Source organism: Chionomys nivalis, chromosome 20 (assembly GCF_950005125.1).
Source record: "Chionomys nivalis chromosome 20, mChiNiv1.1, whole genome shotgun sequence".
Classification (NCBI taxonomy): Eukaryota; Metazoa; Chordata; class Mammalia; order Rodentia; family Cricetidae; genus Chionomys; species Chionomys nivalis.
The window spans coordinates 40,721,833-40,739,876 of NC_080105.1; the positions used below are offsets into that span (position 1 = coordinate 40,721,833).

The 18,044-nt window shown below is 45.4% G+C and overlaps 1 protein-coding gene across 5 annotated transcripts in view; it reads left to right on the forward strand.

Annotated features, from left to right (window-relative positions):
- The window catches only part of Rbpms (RNA binding protein, mRNA processing factor), a 143,119-nt gene that overhangs the window by 46,945 nt on the left and 78,130 nt on the right, over nucleotides 1-18,044 (forward strand). For all 5 annotated transcript variants that reach the window (XR_009055687.1, XR_009055688.1, XM_057752834.1 and 2 more), the window contains exons 2-3: nucleotides 15,535-15,612; nucleotides 17,521-17,559. Coding sequence is in view for 3 of the 5 variants with exons in the window: in XM_057752834.1 (XP_057608817.1) it covers nucleotides 15,535-15,612; nucleotides 17,521-17,559 (117 nt within the window). In the remaining 2 variants the exon portion in view is untranslated. The remainder of the gene's footprint in view (nucleotides 1-15,534; nucleotides 15,613-17,520; nucleotides 17,560-18,044) is intronic.

Below are 18,044 nucleotides of genomic sequence, written 5' to 3' on the forward strand. Positions count from 1 at the left end.
CGGTTAGCAGAAGTTAGGAAGGTGCCTGACAACTGCAAGGCCCCCGCAGAAATTAAGCCGTGTTTACTTCTAGACAACATTCGTATAGTTACTTCCCGTTAGTTAAAGTGCTAGAGTTTAACTTAGTGGATGTTGGGCAAATATTAGAAAAGTAACCCCTGTGCCTGGTAACTTTTTCCTGTAACATGTAGCTTGCATGAAGTTTCTATGTGTTCATTTTTGGATGTGCCAAAAATGAACTCCACAGCTTGACCTCAAGGTGATGTAGTCTCTGTGATTGACCCCTGTGGCCTTCTTACCGTTGGCTGGAGAGCCAGCATTTCCCATTTCAATGCTTCTTGTTTTGAATGGGGTCTCTCTGAAGCCGTGACTGTCCTGGAGCATGTTGTGTAGATCAGGCTGGCTCACCCACAGAGACCCACTTGCCTTACAAATGCTGGGATTAACAGTGTGTGCCAACATTCCTAGCAGGACCACTGTTAAAACCAGTTCCCAGTCCGGTCTCTCCCCTCTTGGTTAGGTTGCTGCCTCTAAAGTCCAGGAGGTGACTGTCCTATGTAGTAATAGACTCCGTAGATGGAAATAGACACAGAGAAAAAGGTGGTATGTGACGCTTCAGAAGGACTTAGAGAAGGGTCTAGAGTGCGGGGGTGGGAGGTTCCAGTGAAGGAGTGAGGAAGTCAGCTTCTGCAGCCAACCAGATCTTGTCCAAGGTGCCTCGCTTGGCTTTTTCTTTCTGGTGGTTTCTTACCTGTAAAACAAGAGCAGAAACACACATTTGCTTACCTACTTGGGGCTAGGATGAAATAAAGAGTGTGTGTAGCAAAGTGCTTGGTCTAATGTTTATTTGATCTCTATTACGTTCATCAGAACCAGCTTTAGTTCTAACCATAGGAATGCTTCAATTTCTCAGATGGTCGTTCTGGCTCGCTTGCCTGCCTAGAACTCAGGCTTAGAAATGTAAGGACTGGTTCATTGTAGCCAGAATACTGAGAAATGACAGGTGGTGCCGGCCGGTGTGTGCAGCAGTCAGGAGCATGATTTTTAGTTTGACTGGGATTTTCATTTGCTGACACCATTCCCCTTTGTGGCGCCTAACGAGATGAAAGAAGAGCAGAGAGTGGAAAGCAGAAAATAAACTCTATAGATCTTCTTTTTTGTTTATTTTTTGAGACAGGGTTTCTCTGTGTAACTCACTCTGTAGACCAGGCTGGCCTGGAGCTCAAGAGATCAGCCTCCCTAGCGATGGGATCAAAGGCGTGTGCCACCACCTCCCGGCAACTTTATAGTCTTTAAATGAACTCTAATATGTCTTCCTTATATGTAAACTTTTTATTCTTTGAAATTATCATACATGATCTTCCTTTTCTACCTCAGCCCCATATCCTGCTATCCCGAAGGCAGCTTCAGTGATGTCCCTTCTCCTCACCGTTGTGACATCCCTCCGTCTTCTTCCCACAACCTGCCTCACCTGGAGACCCAGACAGGCTGTCCCCCCCTCTCCTGCTAGGGGACACTGACACTCAGCGATTCATTGCTCAGTGGACACTTGAGGCAGGTCTGGAGCTTTCTCCTCCCCTGTCTCTTAAGGCATCCGTCCTCTGAGTACTTTTCCATTGTTATAGAAAGAATCCCTCGGGACCAGATTCTCCAGTTTTATGAGTAGGATTTGGTTTCAGCAGAAAAAGATGAAAAATTACAATTTACTTTTAGTGACACCTTCAGCCAACTAGGATGTCCTGTTTAGAGACTGGGCTCCAACCCTTTCTAAAGGGACAGTTTATCTCCCTTTTAAACAAGGAGAGCTATTACCGAGGACGCGGATGGGAGACAGGTTGCCACATCAAAATAAAGTAACACATGGTTTCCTTCTCCCAAGAACCTTTCCTCTCCAAAGCAGGGGTGGGAAAATGGATTTTAAATTTTTACTTCGCAAAACTATGTAAATTTACATTGCTATACTTAGCTACTTTAAAACCCAGGAGCAAGGTGACAGGGTCTCACTGTTTAGCTTTGACTGGCCTGGTCACTTTGTAGACCAGGCTTCGAGAGTTCTGCCTGTCTCTGCCTCTTGATTGCTAGGATTAAAGGCTGGCATTTTACTCTTTGAAAGTTTACCATTTAAGGGATGTATCGCAGTTGGTAGAGTGACTCCCTAGCATGCGTTAAACCTTCCTTTAGATCCCTGCTACTTAAAACCAGGCTTGTTGGCTCGTGCCTAGAGTCCCAGGCTGAAGTAGAGGGTCAGAAGGTCATTCTTTTCAGCTACATGGGGAGTTCAAGGCTAGCTCGGGATCTCTTGTCTCAAAAAAGGAAACATCATCTTCTAAAGGCAAAATATGTAATCTTTTGCGTGCTGGCTAGTTAAACCAGCATGAAGTGGGCTTGGGTGGGCTCTGGGTTTGCTGTTTTCTGTCGGGTAGACTTAGTTTTAGCTTGTTTTAACCTGATGTGTTTGCTTTTACTCCCCTACCCTCAACTTGACTTTGAGGAGAAGATGGGAAAGTGACCTCGGTGGAGGGGCCCTGGGGGTGTGAGCACACATTTGCACTTCTGTGTTGTGCAGCTTCGGTGGTGGCCTCTGGCTGGAGGTGTGGGATAGGGAGACTCGTGCCTTTCCAGAGCTGCACGGTTGAGCATAGCAGATACTTTATAATTTTCATTTTGTTTCCCATTCGCTTAAAGTCTGTCTTAATACTTAAAATACACGGATGGGAGGGGACTGGAGAGTTGGCTCAGTGGTTAAGAGCACTGACTCTCCCAGAAGTCTCTGGTTTGAGTCCCAGCACCCACATGGCACCTTCCAGTTGTCTGTAACTCCAATCCCAGGGCATCTGACGCCTTCAGGCTTCCACATGCACGTGGTGCAGACAAAACATTCACATGCAATCCCAGAGGCAGAGTAATTATTCTCATGCCAAAACAAATGAGGATTTCGAGCAGACCCTAGATGCCACAGCAGAGCAGAACACTGCCCCCCATCCCTGTCCCTACTTGCTGTTGTTCATTCTTTTCAAAAAGTTTTATATGTATGAATGTTTTGCTGCATGCATGTGTATGCAAAATGTGTGTACCTGGTGCCCATGGTGGCCAAAGTAGGGCATCACATGCCCTGGAACTGGAAACTACATGGGTACCGGGAACCAAATCTTGCTCCTCTGTAAGAGCAACAGGGTGCTCTTGAGGACTGAGCCCTCTCTCTAACATGTTTGGTTTTAAAGACTGGGTCTCACTCTAGCCTTGGCTGCCTAGCCCAGGTTGGTCCCATATTCCTGATGACCACCCCCCCGCCCCCATCAGCTTCCCCAGTGCTGGGGTTGCATGAGCACCGCCTACCTGGTGTTGATGCACCCTGTTCCATTTGGTTGGTTGTTTTCATCTTTCCTTGTCTTCCTCCCATAAGCTGGTTTTCACAGTTCAGACCTGTGTCTTTGGAGCCCACCTGCCGTTTCTGTGCCCTTAGCTGGAAAGATAGTGTTTTCATTCTCCCCTAAGCTCAAATCTCTGGGTTATGTTCTGCCGTTGCTTGCTCCTTTTTACAGTGAGCCTCATGTATAGAATGATGCGTATCAGGAATTCTTCAGCTGCTGACAGGTTCTGTATGCCAAGACTGTTGCTGATTAGGTAGGCCTGAGCTGTCTTTCAGTGTGGAATGGGTGTTTTTTTTGATATAGGTCATGTGAAGGTTGTCTGTCAAGCAAAGCCAGAGTGTTGTGCCCAGGAATTGAGTTGAGATTTTGATACATAGATTAATATCTTTCCCCTTCCCTCTCTCAGTTTCCTCTTGGGAATACCTCCCATTATTTCTGACTCTGGAAGTGTGAGTGGGTCCAGAGCCTTTCTCAGGGAAAACTGCCATCTTCTGATGTTTCCCAGCAGGAAGCTGGTGATGGATACTCTGTGAAGAATGGGGATAAGTGAGAGACTGGGGACATTTGCTCAGGCCTGGGAGGCAAGTTTTATATAGGGAGGCATCTAGCCCGTCTGTGTTTTAAAATCAAATTATTAATTGTTCAAGTCTGTGCCGTCTTTTAAGAACCAGAGGAGTCAGAGCATTTTTCTAAGAACTGACCTTAGTCTGGTTCTAACTACTTACGGGTTTTTGTGTTTCTTTTCTGTTTGTATGCCCATTCCAATATTCTAGCCAGTATGCCGAGTAAGATGTCATATTGGCAGATGACCGTTTTCAGTGACGCCATCGTCAGATGCATTGGCAGTGGAGCACACATGCAGTTCCCCGTGAAGTGCTTTTCGTCCACACCTCCATCTTCTTCCCGCGAGATGGCCTCGGCAGGGCTACCTTCCTCCCTGGGAGAGCCCAGCATGCGTGGGATTGTACCGAGTTAGGCCGTGATCCGTGCGTCTGACACCATTAGTGCTTAGCTAGCATGAAGATAATATGGGTGTCCCTTAGAGTCATCAGAAGGCCAGGAACCAGTGTCCGTAAAATCCAGACTGGACAACTAGGAGGAATGAACCCCTCATGTTTGCACAGAGATGGTCATACCAGGTGTTATCACTTACAGAGGAGACATCCGACTTGTAATGAACAAAATATGCTAGCTGTAATGGGAGAGGATCAGGAGAGATCCTCGGGTAGTTGGGTAGTCTTCCCTGGCATTTATCTAGACAAGATAGACTTGATCATTGCAACTCTGTTTGGGTCTCCCTGTGAGAACTGCTGTGGTGGCCACACCCTTGATCCCCAGCACACGGTGGCCAGGGGCAAGTGGTTGATCTCTGGCTTTCAGGCCAGCTTGGTCTACACAGTGAGTTCTAGGCCAACCAGAGCTACATAATGAGATCCTGACTTTACAAACAACACGTAGAGACAGAAGCCCTCTCGTTTCTCCCGCTGTCATTTTTGACTTCTATGAGGATGCCTAGGTGGGAAGACTGTTAATGATCCTTATGCCTCTAATTCTAACCAACTCCCTAGTTACTTGTGTTGTTACAGAAGGGCTTATACAGGGCAGCCATCTTTACCATAAAAACCATCTTATACATCAGAGATTGTGTGGGAAGTAGGCCGTTGGTATTTTGTACTTTATGAAACATTTGTGTATGTAATGCCTGTCTAAAAATAGCCTTTTCATATTCAGCCATTACTGTGTACTAGTCAAAACTTCAGTGTCTTCCCCTCAATTTTCTTTTCTTTTTTTTTTTTTTGGTTTTTTTTCGAGGCAGGGTTTCTCTGGTTTTGGAGCCTGTCCTGGAACTAGCTCTTGTAGACCAGGCTGGTCTCGAACTCACAGAGATCCGCCTGCCTCTGCCTCCCGAGTGCTGGGATTAAAGGCGTGCGCCACCACCGCCCGGCCCCCTCAATTTTCTTTACCGAAACGCCTGTCTCCAGTCTTTAGAGCAGATTGTGAGCTCCGACAGGTACCAGTGCTTCCCTGTTCCTAGAAATTCCTAGGGAAGAAATACTAAACCTTATTCATTTTTGTCAATTAAAAAAACGTGAATTCCTGTCTTTGCATGTGTACTTACCGGTGCATGTCCATGCAGAGGCCAAGAGAGGATGTGGGATGTCCTGTCCCATCACTCCTGTTTCTCTTGAGGTAGAGTCTCTCACCGGATAGGAAGCTAGGCCTGGTGGCTAGCAAGTCCCAGGGATCCCTGTCTCTCCCCTAACAGATTTGGGCTCACAGGTGAATGCAGCCACACCTAGGCTTAAATGTCTTACACTGATCTATTTTGCATGTGGGCTTGCACGCCGGGAGTGGAGGTCAGAAGCCAGATTGCAGGACTCTCCTTCCCCCAGGTGGATGCTGGGGGTGTTGCTCAGGTCCTCGTGCTCGTGCGGAGTTCTTTTCCCTACGCAGGCATCTCTCCAGTCCCCGACCATGTCCTTCTGACTCTCTTTTAGTGTATGCTCTATAGATCGCTGGTGTGGGTGTCATTAACACCCTTGATTAAACAGTGATTCCTGGCAGCATTCCTGAGGCCTGGCATTACAGTTCTTTGGTTTTAATTCTACTTATTTGTTTGTGCATTGGTGTTTGTTTTGCCCGTGGAGCGGTGCTGGGTCCCCTGGAACTATAGTTGCAGACTGTGAACGCCATGTGCGTGCTGGGAATTGAACTCGGGTCATCTGCAACAGCAGCCAGTGCTCTTAACCACCGAGCCATCTCACCAGCCCTGAGGATCTTTATTCTCAATAGCTTATGTACATTAATATTTGAGACTACTCATGCATGTTCTTTTGGGGGAGGGGCTGGGTTGGTTTTTGGTTTTTCAAGACAGGGTTTCTCTGTGTAACAGTTCTAGCTGTCCTGGGATCCACTCTGTACATCAAGCTGGCCTTGAAGTCACAGAGATCGCCTGCCCCTGCCTCCCAAGTGCTGGGATTGATTGAAGGCTGCGCCACCAGGACCCAGCATCCTGCAGATTCTTGCCTACGCCCCATTAGGTCTACCCAATCAGATTCTAGTTCTAGTTGACAAAATTCTGTATGGCACTAGTCCTGCTCGAGTTTGAATAAATTGCTTACTCAGCAGCCTGTTGGTTAGTGGATCTGCTTCTCAAAATCTTTCTGGAACAAAACAAACAAGAACAAAAGACCCCACAAAACAAACCGCACAACTAGTTTCTTAGAAATTTAGGAAGTGTCTCCAGAAGAATTATTCTCTTATTACAGTACATTTAGTAATGAATAAAATAAAATAATAAAACAGCTCCCCCCATGCACAAACCTTTAGCTTCTCAGAAATTTAGGGGAGCTTTTTCCAGAAGAATATTTTCTTTTATCCATCATACTCTGTAAAGAGTAAATGAAAATGATATGAAAGTTCATGATTTCACTAGATTAGGACCAGATAGAGTGGTTCCCCAAATAAGTCAAAAGTACCTCATAAAAATTAATTGCAAAATCAGTTCTCCTAAGAAAGACCTAATTCTCTCCCTGTGTGGGATTCACTCTTGGCCGAACGTCCACCGCTCCAGCAAGCCCCGTGACTAAGCAGTATGAAGCTGAAGGGGCACAGTCTCCTCTAAGTGGGGTAGGGATGTAAGTGGATGTTTTTATGTGGCTTTTGAAAACTCAGCACCGGTGTCCAAGATTTGGCAGTGTGCTATGTTGGTGCTTACCCAGATGGGCCAGCTTCCCACGGGTCTGAGGCGTCAGTCTCCCACACGGCCTTGCCCACACACTTCAGGACCTCATCTGTCCCCACACACTGACTCGGGTTTTGTGGGTCCCTGCAGTATCGTTTTTCTAAGACTAAAAATGTGTGTCAGTACATCATCTCGTACTTATTTTTCTGAAAAGTGTTATAAGCATGCCATATGTTAATGTTCATTTTGTTTGCAGCGAAAATAAGATCTAAGATAGGAAATGATGAAATATGGAATACATGAGGATATGTGGATATTGTGTTTGGATAGGATCATATAGGGAGGGGTTATATATAACCAACTAGCCTCTCTCCCCTTCCACCTCTCTCCTGGGAGATCTCTTGTAGCTCCTCCGCTTGCACCAGCCAAGTGCTGGGGTTACAGTGTGCCTCTCTGTCCAGCAGTAATTTGCCGTCTCTTGTCCCAGCCCTTTTATTTACATTAATTCTCAGATGTGCCTTAACCACAGAGATAAATTATTATTAAGTAGTTATTTCAAGAAGTGAAACCAGTCCTCCATTTCCTAACTAAATAGGAAATGTGTTATTGGTATCAGTCAGTTTTTTATCATTGGCAAAGTATCCACAAGAACAGTTTAGGGGATGAAGGATTTATCTCGACTCATGGTTTTAAAGGGTTTGAGCTGTGTTCGAGCCATTGTATTGCTTTTGGGCCCAAAGTAAAGCGGAACATTAAGATAGGAAGCCCATGAAAGAAGTTAGGTGTTCCCTGGCACCGGGAAGAAGTCAAGGGCAACATACCCTTAAAGGACATGCCCCAAGTGGCCCCATTGCCTTGTTTCTGCACTTCCCAGTTGTTAGGAAATGAATGTCACAGACCTCATTCAGTCCCTCCCCAAAGCCCAACTCTGATCACTGTACTGGGGGCTCAGCCTTTAACACATTACTTAGTTTGGAATGCTGGAAATTCAAATTCTAACGCCATTCTCATGAATTCAACAAGAGGAAAGCTGCCTCTTGGAAAGACTCAAGTTGTGTTGTGCTGTAATTGTGAATGAGAGTGACCCTTGTATCTTGACATTGCGCAGAAAGATGAATACCAGATAGAGGATACTGCTGTCTGACGTGCCATTGAATCTGTTGTTCTCATACACAAAGCCACGATTAAATTATGTATGTACTGTATGGTTTGAGATTTTCAGGTTGTTAAAATTTATACACAGCTGGGTGTAGTGGTTGGCATGTACCTTTTAGCCTCGGGCTTAGGAGGCAAGCCAATCTGGTCTACAGAGTTCCAGAACAGCCAGGGCTGCATAGAAAGATCCCACCTGGATAGATAGGTGGATGGATGGATGGACGAATGGATGGGAGGTAGATTGATTTTTTTTTTTTTTTTTTTTTTTTGGTTTTTCGAGACAGGGTTTCTCTGTGGTTTTGGAGCCTGTCCTGGAACTAGCTCTTGTAGACCAGGCTGGTCTCGAACTCACAGAGATCCACCTGCCTCTGCCTCCCAAGTGCTGGGATTAAAGGCGTGCGCCACCACTGCCCGGCTAGATTGATTTTTATACGTTTAAATTTCTTGTTTTTAACAGAGTGCCTTTTCCCAATCCTGACGATATTTATGAAATTATTTAAATAGCGGTCAGTTAAACCTTTCTCCAAATACTGTATTCTCCATAAATACCAGACACACACACAAACCTTGATCCGTAAAGCAGGACCCCTGCTTCAGAATGGAAAGGGTGGTTGAGGAAGATGCAGTGCGTTCTCTCGTTTCACTGGACCAGGGGGTGAAGCTTAGAGAACCCGCAGTGGCGCAAACCAGGCTCTGGGCGCGGAAGAGAGGGTTGGAGCAAGCAGCGGGGCTTTCAGAGTGAAGGAGACATGGTGCCGCGGAGCCCGGGGAAGGAAGGTTTGTTGTGTGGCACACGGAGGACAAGCTGCTTGGGATTCTGTGTAACCGGAAGGAATTGATGCCTGTTGTGCTTGTCCGCAGTGCTTATAGTGAGGTTAGGAAAGCAATATGGTAGTGCGTGTTTTAAACACGTGCCTTTTGCCATTATTTGGTCTGTTAATCTATCCTAGATCCCACTAACCTACATCCCCAGTCCTTTTTGAGGTTTGTTCTGTGAGCCGACCATGCTGACCGTCATTTCTTCCTCGGCCCCCGGGATAACAGAATTACAGTCGCGAGCCAGAACCACCGCCTTGAGCTGGTCTTCGTTAAACATTACTGCTATTTTCACGTAAGATGGCATCACTCATAAAATTGAAATGTAGTAATAAGGGATATATCCCACCGCGCACAGATTGAAGTTATTTGGACAAAAATAAAAAAGATGATTGTTATAGTAAAAGATCAGCAGAGGGGTTATATAACCTGTTTGTCAAGACGCTCTTTCCTTGGACAGTGTTGAGCGAGAGGCGCAGAATTCAGGCCTGTTTTTATTTCTCCGGGTCCATGTACCTTTGACCCCACATCAGTTAGGGTGATATTATGGTAGTGGCCACACTCAAAAGATCTGATTCTCTAATGGGCATAATTTTGTTCTGTGCCTGTATATGCTGTGTCAGCTCTCTGATGACGTCCTTTGTTAGGTTTGGATGATTTAGAAATTCTTCCACTGGATCCAAATAAATTGTCACAGCTTAGATGTGGCCATTTGGAAGAGTGATTGAGAAGCTCTGGCACGACAGAGCTGCCCATGTGGGATGTTGCCGGTTGTGTCTTTATTTGGTCATATTCGAATGCATTCTCTCTGGCACAGGGAGGGCTGTTCTGCCCGCACATATCTCCATCCGTGTTCCAGCCAGAGCTAAGCTGGCACGCTGGATTCCAGAGGTCACTGACGGGCCAGGTCATGTCCACTCTAAAGGAATCTTTCACATGCCCCTAGGTTCAGAGAGTTTTGAAAATTCTTTCCCACTTGGGAAAAACAGCTTTAGAAACTGCCTCGGTTTGAAACACACCAGTAAGATGGCTCCGTAGGTAAGAGTGCCTGCGCCAAGCCTGACTACCTGACTTCAGCCCTGGAAGCCATAGGTGGAAGGAGAGAGCCAGTTCCTACAGGGGTCTGTCTGTCTGTCTGTTCTGTCTGCCTACCTGTCCCTGTCTCTCTTTGTCTCTCTCTGCATACACGTTTATCCATCTTTTCATCCATATGCAGGGTGGACAAATAGGGTAAAGACAGCATTCACAAAATGGAAAATCCTAACTTGGCTTCTGTGAACTCTGTTACTTGTATTATTTTTAAACTTGTGTTTGCATCTGTTTTGCACAGTTTATCCCCATCCATATTTTTGTGTCCTCACTCTCTTCTCCTGTCTCTCTCTCTGTGGCTGCTTCTTCTGGCGTAGGGGCATTTTACTTCTTTTCAGTGAGGATCAATCAGCTCAGGGGTGGGGAGGTGGAACGGGGGTGGGGTTCACCTTGGGTTAATCTAGCCATGAACTCTGGTTCAACAATGCATCTTAAGTGATTTGTTCACCTGGATATGTTCAGTGACCAGAGAATCTGTGTCTAAACCCTTAAGTTCAGCATGTTCTCTGCAGTTTTAAGTATACACAACAAAAATTCAGTTCTGCTTTCTGGCCACCGACCCTGTGTCCAGCCCCACTCTTTGGCCGGGGCGCACCCGCCAATGCCACCATTGTACCCTAGAACAAACAGCACCCATGGCTTCTTTCTAGTAACATCTTTCCTACTTGGTGCCTTTTGGGTATGCCTACCCATGATGCTCTGTGCAGCTTCATGGTTCTTACAAAAAAAACGACCAGGTTTGAGCCTCTTGATTTGCCTGATTCTGTAGCATTTTCAGTAGAGTATTGAACCTTTGTCACAGATCACCTCAGGCCTATCATGGAAAGAGGAAGCCCTCCCATGTAGAATGGCCTCTGTAGCCCCCCACTGGCCTAGCCCTCATGTGTAGATCTGAGGGCCTCATTCCCAGAGATCCATTTGCCTCTGCCTTCCCAGTGCTCAGATGGAAGGCCTGAGTGAGTCTCTTTGTCTCACCAAAGCCGAGCCTCTCATTGGTCTGTATAGAATGAGCCAAGGAGTGGACCAGTCTTAAGGCAAGACCCTATTGAGAGAGACCAGGATCGCCCTGTACCTTTTCTAGTTGGTATGTTTTGGTCTTAGCTGTGATGTTAGGAAACATTGACTTAACCAGCACATGCGCGCCTATAATGACAGCCCTTGGGAGGTGGAAACAGGAGGATCAAGAGTTCAAGGTTGCCCTCGGCGACAGAGGTCCAAGCCAACCTAGCAAAACAAAGCAAAGCAAAAAGAAACACAGACAGACTTGTGGTCAGAGTTGGAAATGAGCCCTGTCACACAAACGTGGTCAGGTTTTAGTTGTTGTTGCTTTCTGCTAGGTAAAACCTGATCCTCTGGATCAAGGATCAATAGGAAAACCAGGGGCCAAGGGGATCCCACCATTATATTTTTGAGGGAATTGGAGGCAATGCCCCCCCATACTTACCATGTACGACAGAGGAAAGTCCCCCCTCCCTGCTGTTGATGTGTGGATGACTTGATATAACCCCCCAGTGTCTTTCCTATCTTGGAGCATGACATAAAAATGAGGCTTGTTTCACGTGAGTAGACACGACTATCTAGTTACCATTTTAAATGTGCAAATTAATGACTCTGAGTATCCCCCACCCCCACCCCACACCCCCTGCATGCTTTTCGAGACCGGTTTCTCTGTGTAGCTCTCTCTGTCCTGGAACTTGTTCTGTAGATCAGGCTGGCCTAGAAACTCTCTGCCCTCCACATGTGTTCACACACTCCTCACGTGAGCATGTGCATACACAGATCTGACCCATGGAATCCCAGTGTGTTGGTCATGCTTGTGGTCCCAGTTTGGGAGGCTAAGGTAGGAGGGTTGTGAATTTGAGGTCTGTCTGTGCTATAAGTAAGACCTTGTCAAAAATAAAAGAAAAAAGGTAAACTTAGAGAATGTTAAAAGTTTATGGAGGGCTAGCTAAACAGAGATGTACTGCCATGGGTTTTTGTTCCAAAGTATGTTATCAGTCTAATGGTCCAGGCAAGCTCCGGGTTTACATGGCGACTTTTGAAGTTTATTAAATAAGTTAGTCGCTCAGATGAGGCTGTTTTCCCAGTGGGAAAGCAACAGTCTTACTGAAGAATACATGGTTGTTTTTATCTGAAGCCCAGCTGTGGCCTCTGCTAGATGGTGGCCAAGCCACGGATGTTCATCTGTCCCCGCACAGTGGTTTATGCTGTCATTTATTCTTTCAGTCTCGTTGAGGCAAAAATGAAGTAGTCACCGCCATGGAATCCTTTGGAATCCTTTTGGGAAATAGCTGTCAGCAGCTTCATTCTCTTGAACTTCTCTTTGTCCTTGACTGAAAAATGCCCCTTCCTGTCTGACGAACATGTGTGTTTTGAAGGCACAGTGCCCGGCACATCCGTGTCCATAGACAGTGCTTGGAAATTAAGGGTTGCCCTCTGTAAGTTCATGTGGCTATCTGTTTGTTATTCGAGCATGGCGTTGTGTGTGTGGGAACACACATGACTTGTTGGAGTATTAGACCTTTATCTCACTCTTTGGTTCCAGCTGAGCCACCACGTGACTGAGTTAAGTTTTCTGTTGCCATGGGTGACTGTCGAGTTTATGACAGTAAGCTCCCTGCAGGCGAGGAGGTCTTTCTGATTTCCACAGACTTAGTTACGAAAGACACTGCACATTCAGGACGTTGTAATGCGCTGACCTACGGCGATGAGATGTGTCTTAAATCCGATGGCTCTTTCCCTGGTTGCCACAGAGAAGCATGGCTGAGATTTACAGTGTTATTCTTCCCTTGTTAATTCTCTGGATTTTCTTTCTTTGCTCTTCTCTCTCCTCCTCTTTTAACGAGACTGAATTTTTTTTTTTTAACCAAATGTGGAGTGACTAGAAAAGATTTTAAACCATCCTACTCTTGAACTTAGTAACCCGTAGGTTGAGGCTGCTTGTTTGTTTCCTGGCCACACAGACCCGAAATAGTCACACAGAAACTATATTATTTGCAATACTGTTTGGCCAGTAGTTTAAGCTAGGCACTGGCATCTATAAAGGACAGTTCCCCTCTCTAAGTACCGAGAGCAAAGTTTGTCTTTTCCTTGCACACAGTGCACTCTTTTCTATCCACTTATGTGTGTGTGAGTACTTGCATTTGGCAGTCAGAGGGCACCTGAGAAGAGGCAGTTCTTTCCAGAACACAGGTGGTTAGGCTTGGTGGCAAGTGCCTTTACCCTCTGAGCCACCTCGACACCCTGTTTTTGCACATTATTTTTTTTTATTGCTGGTATAATATACTATTGTGTTTTAGATAGAACTCAAGTATATTAAGTTGTCTTTTGTTCACAATCCCCGGGTATTTAGTGAGTTCTGTTGGTAAATTGCTTAGCAAGTCTATAAAACCTCTTTCTTTCAGACAGTAGTGGAAGTGTTAGTTAATGGCCTGAGTGAACTCCTTAAACATGCCCACTATACACCAGCAGCACACTGCAGCGCTGGACCAGTGATGTAACCGTAAAACAGTCTGCAAACCCTGCTGTTCCCACGCAGATAGATCTTCAGTCCACTCCGCACACAGCGCGGAGCTAGGGGTGTGGTGGGTACTTGAAGAACTTGAAGCTAGGGTTAACTCTCTTGTCCAGGTCAGAGAGTCTACCCCATGAGAAGGCAGGTGGCGTAGTGGACAGTAGAGTCCCCTCGTGTGCTTGTCAGTAATGTTACCTTTTCCTCGGGAGCTCTCTGTGTGGCAAAAATGAAAGAAGAAATGAGGACCACATAAGAAGTTTGGTAAACAAACGTGACCTAATTGAGTGTTTTAGACTCCTCCAGCCAACAACAGCAAAGCACGCGTTGTTCCAAGCACTCCGAGCGTTTGCAGTGCTCTGGACCTTAAAACAAAGAATGGAAGGAGAGATTTTGTTTTTAGTCAAATCATCTTACTATTTGTAGCAACAGGTTTATGGATTAGTACATCCACATAACAGAATACTGTGCAGTGAGAAGGGATGGACTTTGGGTCGACTTTAACGGTATGGACAAGATTAACTTTACGTTAACATGAACGAATGGAGACAAACTCGGCACTTTTTTCTGTGGTTCCGTTTTGACTTTGGGATACATATTAATCCATCCTAACCAGCACTGATAGCAGAAGAGCGATGGTTAGGGTGGCGGGGCAGTGCTGGAGGAAGAGGCAGGGTGAAAGCGAGATGTGAAGGCAGAAATGGCAGTCCATACACCTGTAATCCTGCTCAGCACTCCATGAGTTCAGGGTCTACCTGGTCTGTGTGGTGAGACCCTGTTTCTAAAAGGGTAGGTGGTGTGGGAGGCATGAGGACTGTGATGGTTTCACTGTGTGTCAGGTGTGTGTGGTGAAAACAATTTTTACATTTCTAATACACAGCATAGATGGCCAAAATGATTTAAAGAAGCCAGTCCGAATTCTGAGATTGCCATGTAATAAGAACATGTATGAACATTCAGATAGCCTGTGCGCTGTGTTGAAACAATAAAAAGACCACACTGATTTTTGATTCTGTACATAACCATGGAAAGTTTTAGAAATAGATCTAGCACAGTTTCAATGCAGTGCCCATCAAACTCCCAGCAAAATTCTCCAAAGACCTTGAGAGAACAGTACTCAACTTCATATGGAAAAGCAAAAAACCCAGAATAGCCAAAATAATCCTGTACATTAAAAAAACTTCCGGAGGCATCACAATCCCTGACTTCAAACTCTACTACAGAGCTGCAGTACTGAAAACAGCCTGGTATTGGCATAAGACTCAAGACAGGACCAGTGGAACCAAATAGAAGACCTGGATATTGATCCACACACCTTGGAACACCTGCTAACTCACGTTCTCGGATTTTCCCCCAGAAGCATGTTGTCGGTGTTGTATGCCTTCGTAGGCATCAGACACATGGTTTACACTCAGTGTCTTCTACCATGCGTGTTTACACACATGTCCTGTATGACTTTGGTCATTGGCACCTAGTGGGTACCTTGAAGGTATATGTGTTGGTTGAGTCATGGAACACAGAAGAAGCAGCAGCCAGTGAGAGAAGCAGAGCAGTGCCTGCTGGCTCCTGTGTAGGTGTTGATAGAATCTCAGCACTCTCATGCTTATTAAAATAATGGTAATTAACACCGTCAAGGGGCACAGGGACAAGAGACAAAAGCAAGAGAAACCATAAATTTATGTTTTTTTTTCAAGTATGTCTTTTGCTGTGGTTAGAGTAGAGGTGTAGACAATCTACTGTTTTTATGACATGGCTTTAAACTAATACTAAAATTATATAGGGGGTCAATTCATCATGTCATATCATAGAAAGGATGTTGTGAGAGGAGTCATGGATCCGATGGTTCAGGGTGAGAGGTAGCCCGTGGGTTTTCCACACCCTTGCTCATCTGTCGCCTTATTTTCTAGGTCCGGACCCTATTTGTCAGTGGTCTGCCCTTGGACATCAAACCCCGGGAGCTCTACCTGCTCTTCAGACCATTCAAGGTACTTGATGAGTGTTTCGTTGTGGCCTTTAGAGCGGGGAGAATGTTGGACCAAGTGCCCTGTGTAATAGTTTTATTTAAAGATGTTAATAAACAAAAGAAAGTTCAGATCAGAGTTCTGATATACAGTCTCTTTGGGACGATGGTCTAACATCGTCCTTTGGTCTCTGGTAGTGAGTTCAGAAGACTCTTTTCTCACTGCTGTGGAGAGGCACCAGCCCCAGCATTCTCTAGTCCATGTCGATAGCTTTAGTAGCCTTCAGTTAGAGGCATGCCCCTAAGTGCAGAGTGTAAGAGTTCTGTGGTGGGTCAGGGGATAGATCCGCTCTCTAGTAGAGCACTTGCCTAATCTAAGGCCCTGGGCTTGATTTTTTTTTTTTTCCAGCATCACACCCTCCCCAAAAAGGTATAAATAACTTAGTACGCATTTTTAGTTGAAATGCAGCATTATGATTTGAGCCCTGTTGGCAGGTGTTGCTTTTTTGGCTGGCATAGTGCTTTAGACAGTTCCGTATGGACGTGAATAAGTCACACCAAAAGCCATAAATGTTCAACAAAACCAAATGTTGTAGACTAACTCTGTGTGAACTGAAGGGAAACTGGTGGTTAATGAACTGTGTGGCGGAGTTTCCTGTTGCTCCTATGGAAGTGAGCTTGCTTTAGAGAGACCCAATAGTGCTGGGTCGAAACTTTCACAGTGAGCTTAACCTTACCTGAAAGTTGGCTCAAACCTAAGTGACTATACTGTCAAGAAACCTTGAAAGTTGGCCTTGGAGGCTATAATGTGGCCTGGAAGGCATGAATTCAGAACCTGTGAGTTAAGGGAGGTTTTGTTAGCAGTAGGAAGGCTACCGAAGCCTGGTGGGGCTGGTTAAGAGATGGGGATTTCTGGTTCAAGACCAACCTGTTTGGGGAAAGACAATTGAGAGATAGGATTCAGCTTGATAAGGACGTGGCAACAGAAAACACAAGGGCTGGGAAAGAGAAAGGCTCAGGCAACAGATAGACACAACCCCAAAGATGCGAGTGGAGTTGATGTGTGATGGGGGGAAAGATAGCCGTTCCCATAGTGCATCAGTAGTGGTGACAGCAGAGAAACCATTTGATTCCTGTAGTGACTTGAGCATGGTATGACCCTGCTGGTACTATTTTACGTGAATGAAATACCATTTGTTATTTTGCATCTGGGGCCTTCAAGGTTTTAAATCTCCATAAATAAGAGAAAGTGCCCCTTGTATAGTAGGCAGAGGTTGGTAACTTAGTGTTCTGCTGGGAAGAGGTGAGGATGAACCAGTCCCAGTACCCTGCCCAGAAACCCGAACCTTGAAGTCAGGTCTTCCTAGTCAGAACAACCCTAGCAACCCTCTTAATTTCAGCCCAGCACAGCTGAGCCTGGTCTGCAGATCTGTCCCGACACTGATGTTTGCAGAGGTTCTTCATGTCAATTGGTGTGTTCCCCTTTCTGTCACCTGTCGGTGCTGTTGATATTTCCGGAAATAAGCACAAGAGAAATGAACTAGAGAAAGACAGGAATGCCATCAGCTTCTGCGGATGAAGGGAATAGAAACAGGGAGGTATTTCATGTCCTCATCCAATTCCATTATGAAAAGCGGCTGTTTCAGTAAGCAGAGTTCAGAGTGCCGAATGTCTCCTGCTCAGCCCTTCCTGGTAGTGTTCATAAGGTTATTCGTTTGTTTTGTTTTGTAATATTGGGGGCTAAATCTAAGGCTTTTATGTATGCCGGACAATCACTCTGTACTGAACTACTCACGCCACTGTGTGTGTCTTATGTCCGTGTCTGTAATTTTGGAGGCATTGAGAAGGGCAACATAGTTGATCACTTTACTTGAGGAAGATGGGACTGTAATGCTCCCTTCTTCCGTCTAAACCTCTGCTCTTTATTTTTCAGGGCTATGAGGGTTCTCTTATAAAACTCACATCTAAACAGGTAAGAATTTAGAACTTATAAAAATGATCACCTTTTGCTAATGAAGCCTAATAAGTATTCTTTTGTTTCAGTGAGGATTTGACCTATGTGTTATCAAAATTAAAGGTGAAGTTGATTGGGAATTAGTATAGGAAAATGGTGTATAATTCCACAGTCTGTAGATTGGAAGCCTCGAGATTGAGAAGGTACAGTTATAGTGCCTCCAGCAGAGTTACAGTAAAACTAATTTGTTTCTTCAATAAACATATCATCTAAATTCTCTTAGTCATAATGTTTTGAGGTTTATTGTTTCACAGATAGACAGACAGTTTTGCCTGCTTATGCTATGTCTCCATTCAATGCCCATAGAAGCCAGAAGAAGGATCAGTCCCTGTAACTGGAGTTACCTACAGTTGTGAGCCATAATGTTGGTGCTGGGAATCAAACCCAGGTCCTCAGGAAGAGCAGTCAGAGCTCTTAGCCACTGACCGATCTCTCCAGCTCTG